Genomic DNA, 19657 nt, shown 5'->3' on the forward strand with positions numbered 1-19657 from the left:
AATACAGAAATGCAGGGGAACAGTGAAAAATGTACAAAGTCAACATTTTTTGGCGACATCTTAGAATACAAAATACAAAACCAGAACTTAAAAAACAAGAGATGAAATAAAAGTACCAGCGCCAAAAGAAGAACAGCCAGATCTTAAAGTCCTTATCAAAAAGAAAGAAAAATGTCCAGATTTTAAAGTCTTACTTAGTATCAGGCTGAAAGGCAACCAACTCTTTTCCTCCCAGACATTGATATGCACGGAGGCTGACTCTGAATGTGTGCTTTCTGACTTGGCAGGTCTTTATTGTAACCGAACCTGGGATGGTTGATGCTTTCAGCTGCCCAGGCCATAATCCCAGGAATTCAATTTTCTCATCTGCCCTAAAATTTCTTTATATTGGTGTCAAATGTTGTTTTACAATGCTCCTTGAAATGTTTTATTTCAGTAAAGGGACTGTATAAATGCAATTCCTTTGTTAGAAGTATTATCAGATATTCAGCAATGCTTTTTGACTTGGCAGGTCTATACTGTAACCGAACCTGGGATGGATGGCTATGCTGGGATGATACACCAGCTGGAATCCTCAGCATGCAGAACTGCCCCAATCATTTTAATGATTTTGATGAAAATGGTAAGCGAGTTATATCTTTGCAATCCTTTTATAACTCTTGAGGATGTTAATGCTGTAGTATCCTCGTAAAGCAACTTAATATTGATGATGAAAGTAATTCTGACATCTTACTGAGTTGCTTAGCGTGGGTTTAAGGAACATGCACCAGCATCATGAGGTGTAAACACTCACTGAGTGTTGCTGATTTGACACCAGCTCTGCCCTTTTCAACCTGAGCACTCCAGTTAATACCTTCTCTAAATGGCACACAGCTCTGCATGTGCTCGGCAGCAGAAATGACCCACTTCACCAGAGCTTTTTAAAGGGCTCACAATGGGGCTTAATTGCTGATGAATCTTTACCATCTCCGAAGGAGGTTATGGGAGTGAGTGAGTGTGGGCGAGAGATAATGAGAACCATGAGCTAGGATTGTGTTTTACACACACACACAGACACATACACACCTCTGTGTGGGACACATACACCCTCTCATACACTCCTCTCTGATTTAAAACCTACACAAGTCCCAGGCCTGGAGGGGAGAGAAACCCAGGCTGAAAGGCAACCAACTCTTTTCCTCCCAGACATTGATATGCACGGAGGCTGACTCTGAATGTGTGCCACCAGAAGCCAATGGGTGGCACTATTTGAGACTCCATTGATCCTGAAGCCATCTTTTTCCACAGACATGCAAGATCTGAACAATATCCAGGCTTTGTCTGTAAAGTGGGAAGTAATATTCATGTCACACAAGAGCCAAGCAATGACCAACTCCAACAAAAGGAAATCTAACAAGTTCCTATTCACATTCAATGACATTAAAATCACTGAATATGCCTTCCTGACCAACATTCTGGGAGTTACTATTGACCCGAAACTGATCTGGATTAACCATAAAATACTGTAACTGCAATAGCAGCTCAAACTTTGGGAATTCTATAATTAATTCTTGTCTCCTCAAAACTGTCCCCATCTACAAGACACAAGTCAGGAGTATGATGGAATATTCCCCACTTGCCTGGATGAGTGCAGCTCCAACAAGACTCAAGAAACTCAACACCACCCAGGACAAAGCAAGTTATTGATTAGCACCTAGTCCACCACCTTTAACGTTCACTCCACCTCTGGTGCACAGTAGCAGCAGGATGTACCAGCTACAAGATGCACTATAGCCATTTAACAAGACTGCTCCGATAACATGTTCCAAATTGCAGCCTTTAAAACCTCAAAGGACAAGGGCAACAAAGGCATTGGAACACCACCACTTATAGGTTTCCCACTAAATCACATATCATCTTGATCTAGAATTGTATTGCTGTTCCTTTAGTGTTCATATAATCCCTAAAGTGTGGAAGCAGACCATTTGGCTCAACAAGTCCACACTGACCCTCTGAAGCGTAACCCACCGAGACCCATTGCCCTACCCTATTACTCTACATTTACCCCTGACTAATACACCTAACCTACACATCCCTGAACATAATGGTCAATTCTCCTAACCTGCACATCTTTGGACTGTTGGAGGAAACCCACGCAGACATGGGGAGAACTCCACATAGACAGTCATCCGAGGCTGGAATTGAACCCGGATCCCTGGCACTGTGAGACAACTATGCTAACCACTGAGCCACCGTGCTGCCCTGTGCTATTCCTGGGGCAAAATCCTGGAGCTCCTCTATTAAAATCCTAGGAATTAGACAATCTTTTCATTCTCCCTCCTCTCTTCTGCTGCTACTCAGCCAATAAATTGGTTCAATTTCATGGACCTCAATATAGCTAACAGTCCTTTATGATGAACTTAATCAAATACCTTTGGAGATTCCCCAACTATGAATAACATTCTCCGTCCACTACTTCAGTCAATTTTACCTTTACATTGCTTCAAAATATTGGTCTAAAAATTAACTAACTTTTACAAATCCATATTGGTTCTCTCTGCTGAGCTGGACATTTTCAAAGTATTCAGTCACCAGGAGCAGTCTGGTGATTACCAGCTCCATTTGAGCTCCTGATTTTTAACTTCTCTTTCTAGCTCTCTAAAATACCCTTGCATAAGCCCATCCCTTTTACTGTCTATCTTGTTACTACAGATACAGAGCTGACTTCTAGCGGTTCGTCAACACCACACCCCGTCCTCTACCATCTCCACCAGATTTCTGTGTTGTCTGTCAATGACATGCTTGACACTAAATTGAGGGCAACACTATATCACGTTAGAGCCATACCTGGCTTTGCAGAGTCATTTGTCATTTGTATAATTGTGGAATTCCTGATCATGATTACTTCATTGATTTTCCAGCACTCTGCTGTACAGGTGAGCAATGATGCTGTGGACATGACAGTGGATAAACTCTTAACCTGACCACTGTCCTTATCAGAAAAATTCAGAATTGAAGATTGGTTAGAAAACTAGATGAACTCAGGAGGTTTCAGTGATACCTGTCTGGTCCTTCTTGTCTCTTCAGTAGTCATCAATTCCCACAACAAACTGGAACTGTTTCTACAGTTTCATTCATTTCTCAGAGCTATTCCTCTGCCATGTACCCTTGGGATGGTAAGTGGTAAGTAACATTCACGCCACACAGATGACAGGCGATGACTATCTCTTACAAGGAAGAATCTACCCACTTCCCTATCACATTCAATGACATTGCTACCACTGAATTCCCTCACCATCAATGTCCTTGGGCTATCATTGATCATAATATTAATAGATATTGTGCCTACAACAGCACATCATAAATTTGATTTTTGCGGTGATTAGGTCACTTTCTATCTCTTCCAAGCTCCTTCATCATCTACACACCAAAAGTCAGGAGTATGATGGAATTCTTTCCACATACTGAGATGAAAACTACTCCAACAGTGCTCAAGAATGTCAATGCCATTCAAGACATTGCAACTGGCTTCTTTAACACCCCTCCACCATCTTAAACAGCATTCTTTTCATCACTGATGCACTGTGCCAGTAGTGTGTGCATCTACAAGATACACTTCAACAACTCCGCATACTCCTCCAAAACCCAAGAAAACCATTTATCTGAAAGGACAAGGGGAGCTGATACATTTAAAACAACTGTCTGAAAATTCATAAAAATCTCACACCACCCTGACTTTATCAACTTTCCCTCATTATCACTGAGTGTAAATCCTGGAACTCCCTGTCTATTAGCACTGTGGATACATCTATCTCACTTGGACTGGAGCAGGTCAAGAAGGCTATTTATACCACCACCTTCTCAAGGACCTTGAGAATAGACAATAAATGAGGATTTTGTCAGTGATGCTAACATTCCAAAAACAAACCAGAAAAAAATTGTTGGGAGGTGAGTCACCGGGCTGCAGTACATTGAACAACCTGTATGGTTAGTGATGCAGTTGGTAAGGAGCATTAGAAAAGGAGTTCATGATGACTCATGTGAGGTCATTATACTTCTTGGAAATCTACACCTACACCATTGGGTGACTATGCTCATATTGACTGTATGATTATTTGTTTCCCATTCCATTCAAATGCTTTTGAGGCATCCTGTTCCCCCATGAACTCAGGACATTTTGTCAACCCTCCCCATCTCTTATGCTCAGAATTGCCTTAGGAAGTCTGGAAGCCCACTGTCTGCTATGTTGAATGATTTTCACTCTTTCTGTAAGTCAAATACCCTTTTGCAATTCATCTCTCGCCACATTCAGAGAATAGATCAGATGCAACAAATTGTTGCTGCTAATGAGGTAAGAGATATTAACCTGATGGATATTAGGACCTTGAACCAAACCATTCATCTGAAGATATGGATCCACACACTTCTGACATGGTTTAAAGCCAGTCTCAGCCATACCAAAACTAAGTAATAAATTCTGCTGGTTAAAAGGGTTTTAATAAGTTCTGGAAAATGGAAGGACTCTATTGGGCACTTGCTGGAATAAAGTACGATGTTCAAGAAAACTCATCCCTTGTACAAATGTCTAATATTCTACTTCAACCAAATTGTTAAAGTTTCTAATCTTTGGTAAGTATCTGACTTTAATTTTGGTATGAAGGTCAAACAAATGTAGATGAAATGTTTAGTTGGGAAGTTTGTATTAAAATATAACTTCTAACACTTAGCTAATTGACCTGCATTTTTCTGCTTCCTCTCTTCCTCCTTTTTTGAATGAAGCAGTTACTTTTGCTGTCTTCCAATCTAATGGGACTATTAGATTGCAAATTGAACAATTTACTGAGTAATACATCTTGGGTGGTTATTATTTTTTGGATGTAGGTTTGCTCGCTGAGCTTGAAGGTTCGTTTGCAGACGTTTCGTCACCTAACATCTTCAGTGGGCCTCAGGTGAAGCACTGCTGAAAATTTCTGCTTTCTGTTTATATGTTAGGGTTTCTTTGCATTGGTGATGTCATTTCCTGTGGTGATATTATTTCCTGTGATGAAGTCACTTCCTGTTCCATTTCTCAGGGGCTAGTAGATGGGGTTTAACTCAATGTGTTTGTTGACACCCTCTGAGAAAACAAACTGGAAGTGACTTCACCACCGGAAATGACATCACCAATCCATTTCCTGTGGGGAAGTCACTTCCTGTTCCTTTTCTCAGGGGCTAGTAGATGGGGTTTAACTCAATGTGTTTGTTGAAACCCTCTGAGAAAAGGAACAGGAAATGACTTCACCACAGGAAATGACTTCACCACAGGAAATGACATCACCAATCCTAACATATAAATAGAAAGCAGGAATTTTCAGCAGTGCTTCGCCTGAGGCCCACTAAAGATGTTACCTAGTAGGGTTATTAAACATCTGGAAATGAACCTTCAAGCTCAGCGAGCAAACCTGCATCCAAAACCTCAACCTGAGTTACACATCTTCTCAAAACTGGTTATGATTTTCTTGAGTTCCTTCCTACTTTCATTTTCCTAATTTATTTCTGCTTCAGAGATGTTACAGGTATCCTTGATATTAAAGACTGGTGCAAAATACCTGTATAAATCCACCACCACCCCCTTATTTTCCATTATTAGTTCCGTGGACTCACTTTCTAAAGGGCCAGAGTTCTTTTTGTTAACACTTCTCCTTTATTTGGAAAATATCTTACTGCCTTCTCAATCTTTCTGGCTAGCTTTCTGTTGTACAGTAAATTTTTCTTCTTAATTAATATTTTGGTTATTGTTGGGTCTGTCGTTGACCAGTTTTGCTGCCCTATGACAATCTGGCAAAAATAGCCGACGACAGCCCCAACGGTTACTCTTTGAGTTTCTTTTATTTCCCATCCAATCACCTGACCTGCCAGTTGTCTTTGCACAATCGTATGTTTTTTCATTAAAATACCATCCTTTTCATGAGTGGTTAATCACAGATGTTTGATCTGTCCCTTAGAGTGTTTTCTTATGTCAAATAGATATAATCAAATCAGTATTGTGAAATACCCTCTTAAATGTCTATCAGTGCATCTCTACTGACCTATCCTTTAACCTAATGTGCTAATTCGCTTCAACTAGCTCCATTTTCATGAATCATAATTTCCAATACTTAAATTTTTAAAAAAATGTCTTGGGATCTACTCTTCTTTCCTTTAAACTCTTACAAAACTCAATCATATTATGCTTGCTGCTACCTCAGGGCACCTTCACTTTGAGATCACTGAGGGAAGCAATGGCCACATGGTATTATTGCTAGATTTATTAATCCAGAAACTCAGCTAATGTTGTGGGGACATGGATTCAAATCTCGCCATGGCAGATGGCGAAATTTGAATTCAATAAAGAATCTGTAATTAAAGCTCTAATGATGGCCAGGAAACCACTATCAATTGCTGGGAAAAATCCATCTAAAGGACCAGTGGTTCATTAATACCCTTTAGCGAAGGGAAGTCTGTCATCCTCACCTGGTTTGGCCCACATGTGACTCCAGACCCACAGCAAATGTGGTTGACTCTTAACTGCCGTCTGGGTAATTAGAGATGGGCAATAAATGTTGGCTGAGCCAGAGATACCCACATTCTGTGAGTGAATATAAAAAAAACTCTAACTCATTTCACAATGCCAGGTCTAGTGTAACTTGCTCTCTGCCTCGGAATGTGCTGTTCTAAGAAACTATCCTAAACAAACCCTTCATCTTGCCCATTTGACTTTTCCGTGATTAGCGTCATGCCTTTCTGACAGGCTCTCATTATGTTTTTGTTATGCTTCATTCCACCATGTGTTTACTGTTAGGGGCCTGTACACCACTCCCACAGGTGACTTCTTGACTTTGTTCTTTCTCCTTTCTGCACTGATTTGCAAATGCGTAACTGATGTGGAAATCTTTTTGCCTTAATATATAATTTATTCCATATTTATTGAATCTGCCATTGGTGGCTATGTCCACAACTGTCTAGGTTCCACACTTTGGAGTTTCATTCCAAAACCTCTTTGCCTCATGACTTCTTTAAGACCATGTCAATCATGCTCCAAAAAATACGACTTGTTCCTAAGGATCTGCCAATGAAACCAAAACAATCCCTCAAATGTCCAGTGTGAGGTTTCCAGGAAATGTAACTGTAGTGATTGCAAGAACCTCTTCATGAAAATGGTACTCATTGAGCCCACCCTATACTTTTTTTCTATTTATATTACATCCTGGGCTTTTTTAGAATAACTTTTCTCTTGATATTGACAGGAAGATTCACCAGAACAAAACAAAAATGATGGAAACAAGTAAACTGTCCTAACTCACAACCAGTAATTTGCTATTGGAGAGTGACTGGATCCCCTTTAATGGAATCACTAACCTTTGAATGAATGCCTTAATTAGCACTGAAATATATTGACTCATGAGCTAAATGACAGCAGAAAGCAGGTATTGCATAATATTCCAACTAGCTGTCTGTGGGCTTAGAGGCTGAGAACATAATTAACACATATTACTTTAAGATGCTATAACATATATATTAATTCAGTTAATGAAGTATCTCTATCTTCGCTGGTTTACTGTGTGTAATGTTCCACTTATTGCTCTTGGCACTCATTTCTATTACTGCGGAGTTGTTGATAAAATTGTTTAAGATTCTATTACTTTTTTTTAAATCAAGGCAAATAGGTATGAATTGTTTTTGAAATACAGAAATTTAATTCCTGATGTGAAAAATCTGAAATAAACAAAAACCATTCTTGTAGTAAGTTGCTCTCCATATTGAGCTGAATGAATATTTACAGCTTTATTACACATAACTATTTCCAAGGCAGAGTCAGAGAGGGCATTATATCTTGAACCTAACAGATGCAAGCTCGAATTCCTCGTGATCTGATATCACATGCCTAGCAGTTACACACAAAATAAAGGAATAATTAATCCTTTACTGCACAATAGCCAAAGGAACACAATGTCCCATTGTCCAGCATCCACTTTATAAATGAGATATTCTTTGATATATTCATGCTGTAAATGCTGCCATTCTCCATAGCAAATTGCTGGTTGTGAGTTAGGACAGTTTACTTTCCTCCATCATTTTTGTCTTGTTCTGGTGAATCTACCTGTCAATATCAAGAGAAACGTTAGTCCAAAACAGTACAGAATGTAGTATAAGTAGAAAAAAATGTATAGTGTGCTCAATTAGCGCCATTCTCTTGAAGGCAGAAGCCATGACTAAGATATTAAATTTGCATGTGACTTTGCTGGAGAAGGTGATCCTGCTAATGCAGCAACAGAGGAAGCAGATTCAACAATTACTCGAAGCATAATGAAAGAAAGGAGCACTTAAAATTCTAGTAATCTCCAAATGAGAAGTCATCCAATACAGACGGCATGCATTTCAGTTGCTGAGGAAAGAAATTTTGATATTACTAGCCACAGATTTCCCACCCATAGTCCGGGAACCCTGCACTGCCTGGTTCTACCTCCTTCCCAAGATCCACAAGCCTGACCACCCTGGCCGACCCATTGTCTCAGCATGCTCCTGCTCCACCGAACTTATCACCACCTACCTCAATACTGTCCTATTCCCCTAGTCCAGGAACTCCCCACATACATTCGAGACACCACCCATGCCTTCCACCTTCTCCAAGACTTCCGTTTCCCCGGCCCCCAGCACCTCATCTTCATTATGGACATCCAATCCGTCTACACCTCCATCCGTCATGACCAGGGCCTCCCAGCCCTCCATTTCTTTCTCCCCCAACACCTCCACCAGTGCCATTCCACTGACAATCTCATTCGTTTCGCTGAACTGGTCCTCACCCTTAACATTTTCTCCTTCGAATCCTCCCACTCCCATCAGACTAAAGGGGTAGCCATGGGCACCCGTACGGCCCCAGCTATGCCTGTCTCTTTGTTAGCTACATAGAACAGTCCATTTTCCATAATTTAGATTTAGATTAGATTAGATTACAGTGTGGAAACAGGCCCTTCGGCCCAACAAGTCCACACCGACCCGCCGAAGCAAAACCCACCCATACCCCTACCCCTACATTTACCCCTTACCTAACACTACAGGCAATTTAGTATGGCCAATTACACCGGCACCACTCCCCATCTCTTCCTCTGCAACATTGATGACTGCATCGGCGGCTCCTTGTGCTCCCGCGAGGAGGTTGAGCAATTCATCAACTTCACCAACACATTCCACCCCAACCTTAAATTCACCTGGACCATCTCTGACACCTCCCTCCCCTTCCTGGACCTCTCTAACTCCATCAATAATGACCGACTCAACACTGACATTTTTTACAAACCCACCAACTCCCACAGCTACCTGGATTACACCTCTTCCCACCCTACCTCCTGCAAAAATGCCATCCCATATTCCAAATTCCTCCACCTCCGCCGTATCTGCTCCCAGGAGGACCAGTTCCACCACAGAACACACCAGATGGCCTCCTTCTTTAAAGACCGTAATTACCCTTCCCAAGTGGTTGAAGATGCCCTCCAACACATCTCATCTACATCCTGCACCTCCTTCCTCAAACCCCACCCCTCCAACTGCAACAAGGACAGAATCCCCCCGGTCCTCACCTTCCACCTCACCAACCTCCGCATAAACTGCATCATGTGCCGACATTTCCGCCACGTCCAAACGGACCCCACCACCAGGGATATATTTCCCTCCCTACCCTTTTCCATTTTCCACAAAGACCATTCCCTCTGTGACCACCTGGTCAGGTCCACGCCCCCCCAACAACCCACCCTACCCTCCTGGCAATTCCCCTGCCACTGCAGGAATTGCAAAACCTGCGCCCACACCCTCCGCCCTCACCACCATCAAAGGCCCCAAAGGAGCCTTCCACGTTCATCAAGGTTTCACCTGCACATCCACAAATATCATTTATTGTATCTGTTGCTCCTGATGTGGTCTCCTTTACATTGGGGAGACTGGACGCCTTCTCGCAGAGCACTTTAGGCAACATCTCTGGGACACCCGCACCAATCAACCCCACCACCCCGTGGCTGAACATTTCAACTCCCCCTCCTACTCTGCTGAGGACATGCAGGTCTTGGGCCTCCTCCACCGCCATTCCCTCACCACCCAACGCCTGGAGGGAGAACACCTCATCTTCTGCCTCGGAGCACTTCAACCCCAGGGCATCAATGTGGACTTCACCAGTTTCCTCATTTCCCCTCCCCCCACCTTACCACAGCTCCAACCTGCCAGCTCAGCACCATCCTCATTCATTCCTGATGAAGGGCCTTTGCCTGAAACGTCAATTTTCCTGTTCCTCGGATACTGCCTGACCTGCTGTGCTTTTGCAGCACTACTCTAACCTTGACTCTGATCTCCAGCATCTGCATCCTCACTTTCGCACAATTTTCTTTTCGCCATTAGATATCAAGAGGGAATAAGACACTGTTTGGGAAGTAGCCGGCCTTTACATTGCAAAGATTGGATCTCTACTAAGAAATACACAAAGTGTTCACACTTCAACTGGTCAGCAATAGGGAAACATTTAAGGATAATAATTTGGGACAAAATTGATTGGCATTTGGCAACATGGAAGCTCATAAATGAAGATCACCATAGATTTGTTCAAGATAAATTGAATTTGACAGAATTGAGTGAGTTCTTTGATGCTGGAACAAAGATGATTGATGAAGATGGTGATTGCATAAAGTGGCTATCAAAATGTGTTTGAAAATGTACCATGAAATATGTCTGTTAGCAAAATTAAAGCCCAGTTGATTAAGTATACGGGAGCAGCTTGGATATAAAATTTGTGAATGCAGAGAAACCTACACTGGCTGTGTTTAGAATAGAATCTCGACAGTGCGGGAGTGGACCACTCGACCCATCGAGTCCACACCTATCCTCCAGAGAACATTCCTCCCAGACCTCCCCTATCCCTGTAACCCTGAAGTTCTAGTGACTAGCCCACCTTGCCTGTACATCCCTGGACACTATGGGCAATTTAACATGGCTAATCCACCTAACTGCACATCTTTGGACTGTGGGAGGAACACCTAGAAGAAACCCATGCAGGCACAGGAAGAACATTTGTGAGAAAATTTGTAGCTCGGGTGCTCATTGTTGTGGTTCTGTTCGCCGAGCTGGGAATTTGTGTTGCGGACGTTTCGTCCCCTGTCTAGGTGACACCCTCAGTGCATGGGAGCCTCCTGTGAAGTGCTTCTGTGATCTTTCCTCCGGCATTTGTAGTGGTTTGAATCTGCCACTTCCGGTTGTCAGTTCCAGCTGTCCATTGCAGTGGCTGGTATATTGGGTCCAGATTGATGTGCTTATTGATTGAATCTGTGGATGAGTGCCATGCCTCTAGGAATTCCCTGGCTGTTCTCTGTTTGGCTTGTCCTATAATTGTAGTGTTGTCCCAGTCGAATTCATGTTGCTTGTCATCTGCGTGTGTGGCTACTAAGGATAGCTGGTCGTGTCGTTTCATGGCTGATTGGTGTTCATGGATGTGGATCGTTAGCTGTCTTCCTGTTTGTCCTATGTAGAGAACGTGCAAACTCCATGCAGACAGTCATCCGAGGCTGAAATTGAACCTGAGTCTCTGGCACTGTGAGGCAGCAGTGCTGATCACTGAGCTGCCAGGGTGGCTCCAATGAAGGACTCTCTTTCTCATGGTCACCCTTGTGTTCAACTACTACCAGTCATCTCTCTCTAATGGGAGAGCAGCCCAATGGAAACTTTACTTTTTAGTGGTAAACAATGGCTTCTCAATCTGGAGGGAAGTATTCAGTGGTGATGTGCAGGGCTCAGCACTAATATTTCTGCACTTTCTGATATAAGACTCACAACAGCACCAGTAGAGCCACTACAAGTGTTCACTGCCATAGTTCCTTCTGAGGAAAGCCTGAAATAAGCAGAAATCTTCCAAATGTATGTTTTTTGGTTTGTTCACAGGGCTAAAGTTAAGCTGCAGATAGATTTATTTATATTAAATTCTGAAATTTGTGCAATTTCATTCATACTAATGAACAGTTGAAAGAAGAGCCCAATGTTCTCAGTGGAAGTGGCAATGCCAGTAAAAACATAACAGTGGCAAGTAGAAATGTCAGTAAGTGGAAGAGCAGAAACTCATGGCAAACACAGGGAGATGAGGATGTTTTCAGTGTCAAGGCTGTGCTGTTTTATATTGTGTTATTAAAAGCTGGATAGAATAAAAAAGAACTATTTTAAAAACCAGTGTCTGAAAAGGTGGGTATATTTTTGGAAGTAAATAATCTGACAGCTATTGTGTGAACAACTGTTTGAATAAGCAGTAAGTAGTTTTTGAGTTGCACATGATTTTGAGTCAAAGGGTGTTCAGTCACAGCATTTGCTGGCAAAAAGAAGTTGATTGGTCTATGGACTAGTGGTCATTTATCCATGGCAGAGAACCTTTTGCCTGCTTATAATTCATGATTGGTTCTTAGGTAGTTGAACTGCTTGGAGCTGAGAATAGATTACAGAGAAAGAGAGGAACAATCAGTTCTTTCCAGGTTCTCTGTTCTTGGCAGTTAAAACTCACTGTGAATTAAAGAAAAACAATTTATCTTTCCTATAACAGTTGATGAATCAGATAAATCAGAGACTTTATATAAAATAATTAGCCACTGACCAGTGGAAGTAACGGGGAAAGATGATTGATGCAATGTGTTGGTCAGTGGAGCAATCATGAAAATCATCTCAATTGAAGAGCTTGGGAACAAAGACTACTTTCCAATCTTTCCTCTCTGTTCATAATCTACTTGACCGTGTGTGTGTGTGTGTTAGTAAAGGGGAGTTTATCAGGACCCTGGAGTTTTAAGTAGTGTTATAACTATTTACTTGCAGCTAGAGTCTAATTACTTTCGTAAGTAGTGATACTTCTTTAGCACAGAAACCTGATCCATGTTTCCTATCAATCTGGGGCTGTAAGTCCGGTAAATTAGGGAACTGTGAGTACTTTATAAAATTTGTAATTGTTATGTCAATTCCAGGAGTAGTAGGACTTAATTTCCAGTGTGTCATCCCTGTGAAGCATAACATCACGTTAAAATTGTGTCATTTAAAATGTAGCTCCAACTTTCCAACTTCTTGTGATATTTACATTGCTGAAGTCAAATAATTGGATAGTTCTATTTTGCTGACATAAAAACCATTTTGTTATTGTAAGTAGACTGCATACTTTAGACTTCTGCTTGTTTGTAAACTTGAGCAATTGCTGAAAGATAACTTCTATCTTCTTTCCAGAAAAAGCTACAAAATACTGTGATGAAACCGGGAACTGGTTTAAGCATCCGGAAACCAATCGTACTTGGTCCAACTATACATTATGTACCAAATTCATAGGTTATAAAGGAAAGGTAGGTCTCACTTACCCTTAACTCAGTTATTTCCTGATACTTGCCCCCACATCCCCTGAGGCAAGTTTGGAGATGATGGAAGATACATTGTGCTGATTATTTCTCCATTAAGAGAAAGTGAGGACTGCAGATGCTGGAGATCAGAGTCAAAACGTGTGGCGCTGGAAAAGTACAGCAGGTCAGGCAGCATCCGAGGAGAGGAAGAGTCAATGTTTCATTCATAAACCCTTCATCAGGAATGATGAAGAGCTTATTTCTGATGAGGGATTTATGCCCGAATCGTCAACTCTCCTGCTCCTTGGATGCTGCCTGACCTGCTGTAATTTTCCAGTACCACATGTTTCGACTCCAACCCTAATTAAGTCTGTGTAGTATCGGCTTAAAGGTGGCTAGCTGTGTGGAGCCCAGGTGAAACTCTTGAGTGGACACTTATGAACCACTTCAGGACCAGCAACTGTTGTCAGAAACAGCAGCAGGTAGAGACTCATAATTCAGAGAGACCACCCAGCAAACCCTGTCAGGAATGCCTTTGGCCTTCAAAGGAGAGATCCTTCAATGTACTGATCTCTGATTCAATAATGTGAAAGGAGGGGAGGGGAAGCGCTGGGGGAGGAAATTACCCCCAGCGCTTACAGTTGGTTGCCCACTGCCCTCTTGATTGGCTTCCCTATTATGAAAGTCCAGCTCACTTACTTGTCTTCAGAGGATCTATCACCAATCTCTATCACAGGCCTGAGAAAAAGTAGTAGGTACCACCGCTATAGCCTCTGTTTGCCTAGCAATTTTCAGGGTTGTGATATCCAATCGATAGTAGAGAATACTGTAGTTTAGTTTGTGAAAGGCTTAATACAGAGAGGGAAATAAGCACCACTCACTATGAAAATGTCATATGGACTTGTGGGCAAAACAGTTCAGGATCTACCATCTGGTCCTCCTCAGATTTTCTGTAACAATGTCTACCATGTCAATGTAGCCTGTGACTAAGTTGCTAACATTCAATAAACGATATATTGTTTACAAAAGAGACTCTTCCAGTTGGGCCAAGAAGTCCTTTTCTTGAGCACACGAGACCAAGCATCCTTTAAGTTTAAAGAGGATAGTGGCAGCATCTTTCACCATGAGTAGCAGCTTATACAGGCAGTGAGCTAACATGTCCCTACAACATGGTGGCTGCAGTACAGATCTGATTTGCCTACTCATACAAAAAATGGCCAGATGTGTTTCAAGATATTCAGACTCTTATTTAAGTTACCTGCAAATACAGTACTGTCAGCTGGATTTAAGAACATTACAGAAGTAATCCTCATTGAGGAAGAATACTCCAGTGAATGGCAAAAACATTTCAGACCTGGTAAGAGAAGTACATCAACAAGAGAGTTAGTAACTTCCTTGAGAAGGAGAATTAGTAACTCCAAAGCAGAATCAGACTGCTTCATGAGGTGATGATCTGTAAAAATAGGTCTGATTAGATTCCCTACAGTACGGAAACAGGCCATTTGGCCCAAAAAGTTCATACTGACCCTCTGAAGAGTAATCCATCGAGACTCATTTCTTTACCCTATATTTACCCCTGACTAATGAACCTAAGACTATGGGCAATTTTAGCATAGCCAATTTGCCCAACCTGTGCATCTTCAGAGTGTGGGAGGAAACCCACACAGACATGGGGAGGATGTGCAAACTCCACACACACAGTCACCCGAGGCATGATTCAAACCCGAGTCCCTGGCGTTGTGAGATAGCACTGAGCCACCATGCCACCCTGTGTCTGAGTTGGAGGTCGGTAATAATCAAACAGGCTCAGAGGCTCCATGGATAAAGTTTACAATCTCTGAAGGGGCAAGGGAAACTTTAAATTGGTGCAGCAATCCAGGCAGAAAAAGCTAGAAGTTAAAAAACTACTACCACCACAAATCTAGCATCACTGCCAAGCAAATGAATATCACAAAGCATAACTGCAGAAATGGGAAATAAAGGGCCACAAACAAAATATCACTTTGAAGGTGCGCATTTCAGACTTTCACAAAACTAGTAAGTAAAATGAAAATGTTGACCAGATTAAAAATCTAAGAAGGCATGAGAGATAAGTTTACAAGACTTTATTCAGGCCATGTAAAACGTGGAACACGTTTTCGAAGAGCTGAAATAAAGGAGAGGTCATTCATTTCATCCACTAAGTCCAACTATCATTTAGTAAAACAATAATTAAAATGAGAAATGTTTATGAAAGCTGCAAACCATGACTTTCATAATGAGAGATTGTGAAAAAGACAGGAATCCTCCACTTTACCCATGTTGGATGAAAGTTATCCATTTTATTGGTAAAAAGCAGATATCTTCTATTTTAGCTCTAAAATGTGGAAAAATCATCCAGTAAAGTAGCAAACAACAGCAGAATCAGTATTATTGCAAAATTAGAAAAAGTAAATATATTTATGATTTTTTAAAGAAGATTTGTAGTTCAGGTTGAGGTTCTGGATGTAGGTTTGCTCGCTGAGTTGGAAGGTTCATTTCAATGAATTTCAATGGAAGTGAATCTTGCAGCTCAGCAAGCAAACCTGCATCCATATATATGAATATAGATGATGATGTTACAGCCTACTAACAGGAAACAGTAGGCACTTTTGAAAAGGTTCGGAACGTCTTTGGCAATTATGGCAATGTCAGAACAAATAAAAATTCTAGAAAAACCTACTTTTAATAGAAAAGTTTAGCATCCAGGGGAATCCATAGATGATTTCAGCAATCATCGCTCCAGGTTAGCAATACTTGCTCACTGATGCCTAGATGGGTACAACCAGGACCACTCGGCTCTTGATATTATTATAGCTTTGGTTCAAATGTGGAGGAAAGTGCTGAATTCCAGAGATGACAGTGAGCTGAGAGTGACATCAAGATTGAGTGTGATATCAAGGAGGCCGAGCAAAACTGGAAACAATAGGAATCAAGGGGAAAACTTTCTGCTGGTTGGTGTCACACCTGACACATTGGAAGATGGTCCTGGATATTGTAAGTCAGTCATCTCTGCTCCAGGACATCTCTGCAGGAGTTTCTCAGAGTGGTGTCCAAGGCCCAGCCATCTTCAACTGCTTCACCAATGACCTTCCGTCCACTCATAAGGTCAGAAGTGGGGATGTTCACCAATGATTGCACAATGTTCAACATTGTGACATTTGTGACTCCTCAGATACAGAAGCAGTCTATCTTCAAATGCAACAAGATCTGAATAACATTCAGGCTTGGGCTGACAAGTGGTAAGTAACATGTGTGCCACTTGTCAGCCCAAGGTATGACCAGGGTATGACCATCTCCAATAAAAGACAATCTAACCACTGCCCCATGATAGTCATTGGTTTTACCGTCACTGAATCCCCACTATTAACATCCTTGGGGTTACCATTGACCAGAAAGTCACCTGGATTCTGCACATAAACACAGTGGCAATAAAAGAAGGTCAGAGGCTAGGAATACTTCTGCAAGTAACTCACCTCCTGACTTCCTGAAGCTGTCCACCATCAACAAAGCACAAGTCAGGAATATGATGGAATACTTTCCACTCATCTGGATGGGTGTAGCTCCAATAACACTGAAGAAGCTTGTCACCTCCCAGGACAAAGCAGCCCACTTGATTGTCATCACATCCACAAACATCCACTGCCTCCACCAACAACATTTAGTAGCAGCAGGTGGATGCACTGAGAAAGATGTACTGCAGAAATTCACCAAAGATTCTTAACCAGCATCTTCCAAACCCATGACCACTTCTAACTAGAAAAACAAGGACAGCGGTACATGGGAATACCACCACTTTCAAGTTCCCATCCAAACCACTCACCATCCTGACTTAATACCGTTCCTTCACTGTCGCTGGGTCAAAATCCGGGGATTGCCTCTCAAAGGGCATTGTGGGTCAACCCACAGGACTACATTGGTTCAAGAAGGTAGCTCACCATCACCTTCTCAAGGGCAATTAGGGAAGTACAATAAATGTTGGCTCAGCCAGCAACACCCACATCCTATAAATGAATTTTAGAAATGTCAAAAATGCGACAATGGTCACTTCCAGTCAGAATTCTTAAGAGACAAAATGATTGTAGGAATTACTGATGAATCTTTGTCAGATATATTACAGTCCAAAGAAGATCTGACTGTAGAGAAAGGCTTTCAGTTGCACCATTAGTCAAAAGTTTAGAAGCAATGCAAAACAATTGTAAGCAGAGAAGTCCAGCTCTGAAACAGGAGATCAGTGTAGTCAACTTAATTATTAAGGTACAAAACAAAAGACGACTCAGGTAAGAAACCATTTCAGTGAATACAACAGGCTCCCGATATTAAAAATTCCGGTTAGCACTGTGGAGCAAGGAAACCTCACAGGCATATACAATGCCAAATTGTTATATATGAATGTTTTTTCTGTTGCACAGTATGTCACTTTTAGAAAAAGTGCAGACGTGGAATATAGTTTCTGAAAAATGAGAAATTAAATTGCTAACCACACAAAATGTTTAATGAGGTACAAATTCTACAACACAAAAAAAATAAATTAAATAATCAACACATACAACTTGGAAAGCTGATATTTATAGCAATGGTCATTTTACGAATCTCAAGCTAGCCCAAGGCAAATATTATAGGATAGAGTGACCATGTCTAACACAATACTGTCTACAGTTGACAACAGTGCAATGACATGCTTCCAGTGGCATAGCACTTAAGGTTAATAGCATGCCACAAGCAACACTTCAATACTAGCAACTCCAAATAGTAAACAACCTGAACGTTATTTCACAATCCACAACCGAGAATTATCACTCTTGCTTGGGAAACAAAAACTGATTTTGATCTTCTTCACATTGTACAAGGAGTTAAATTATGTAAAGTTAAGTAACGGTCACTGAAGGTCAAGAAACAGCTGGTCATATGTGAATCAAAGGATATCTGGTTAAAGATTTCATAGGACTTGCTGGACTCATGGTGGAACCCAATCAAAAATAGAATCTATTAAGATTAGTTACAAAGATAGTATGAAACAAATTTCTTATGCTAATGAGGTTAGAAGCTGTGCACAAATTGGACTGGCACAAGTGTTCTCCATTGCTATCAATAGTGAAGTGCGCTCAGATTGCAAGAGCTGGTAAGGTTCATGAGGAAAAACAAGGAATGGAGGAGTATGAAATGAAAAGCACAATCCACTTGACCCAATTAATGAACTTTTAATAGATATAGCTTGAAGTGCAATACAGCTTGATGAACAAATACCAATGTCAGGTTCAAGTTTGATGTTCGACGCTGAGGTTACTCAGAAGAGGCAGGTTCAAGCAGAATGTTTAATTGTATTATCTTCCAAAGAGGAATCCTTAACCATTAAGACAGAAATCATAGCAAGCCAGAAACAATCGTCATATTGCAGAACTGAGGAAGTAACTGTGTAGATTTCACCAATATTGCAACTGCTGGATATGAATGAAAGTCCAAATCAATCACCATATTGAAGTACAAGATTTACATGGTTTATTGCAAAGTTACAAGTGGATTGACGATGAATTCTGCAGACATAGGCTGAAGATGTAGTCCATACAACTCCACAGATTCCATCATTGAATAGGGATGGCTTATGTCCAATGATTCAAGATGCTGCCAAAAGGATATTTCCTGTTTCAGCAGTGTTCTCCATGAAGTAAATCAAAGAGATTGTGTATTCTCAGTTTAAAGTGACCTGTATACCTCAAACTGTCAGGAAAAGAACCAAACACAATGAATTTCTGCACTGCAAACAACTGGGTCTCCCAAATCTGATATGACCACATCCCAGAGGAATAATGAAACCTCCAGATGGGCTAAATTTGTAAAGTCAGACACATGAGAATATATAGGGTCATGATAAATGATAATAAGTACAGTAATATTAGTGAATAAATAAACATTTGCAAGAGATATTTGTTTATGGATCTAAAAGGGTCTGAAATGATTGATAATGAGAAGTTCCATAAGCACCCCCACTAAAATATCATGTAGACTTGAGGTCAGAGTCTTGACAGGTCGAGGTAAATGGATATAATCTAATTAACGTGTGTAACATGGTTGTAGAATGACAAAGCTGAAAATGTGTTGCTGGAAAAGCGCAGCAGGTCAGGCAGCATCCAAGGAACAGGAGAATCGATGTTTCGGGCATAAGCCCTTCTTCAGGAATGAGGCTGTGTCCAGCAGGCTAAGATAAAAGGTAGGGAGGAGGGACTTGGGGGAGGGGCTTTGGAAATGCGATAGGTGGAGGGAAGTCAAGGTGAGGGTGATAGGCCGGAGTGGGGTGGGGGCGGAGAGGT

At 41.4% G+C, this 19657-nt stretch overlaps 1 protein-coding gene across 3 annotated transcripts in view; it reads left to right on the forward strand.

Annotated features, from left to right (window-relative positions):
• The window catches only part of calcr (calcitonin receptor), a 270585-nt gene that overhangs the window by 116674 nt on the left and 134254 nt on the right, over positions 1 to 19657 (forward strand). For all 3 annotated transcript variants that reach the window (XM_043689943.1, XM_043689944.1, XM_043689945.1), the window contains exon 4: positions 512 to 622. In XM_043689943.1, coding sequence (XP_043545878.1) covers positions 512 to 622 — 111 coding nt within the window. The remainder of the gene's footprint in view (positions 1 to 511; positions 623 to 19657) is intronic.

Source organism: Chiloscyllium plagiosum, chromosome 5, assembly GCF_004010195.1.
Source record: "Chiloscyllium plagiosum isolate BGI_BamShark_2017 chromosome 5, ASM401019v2, whole genome shotgun sequence".
Lineage (NCBI taxonomy): Eukaryota > Metazoa > Chordata > Chondrichthyes > Orectolobiformes > Hemiscylliidae > Chiloscyllium > Chiloscyllium plagiosum.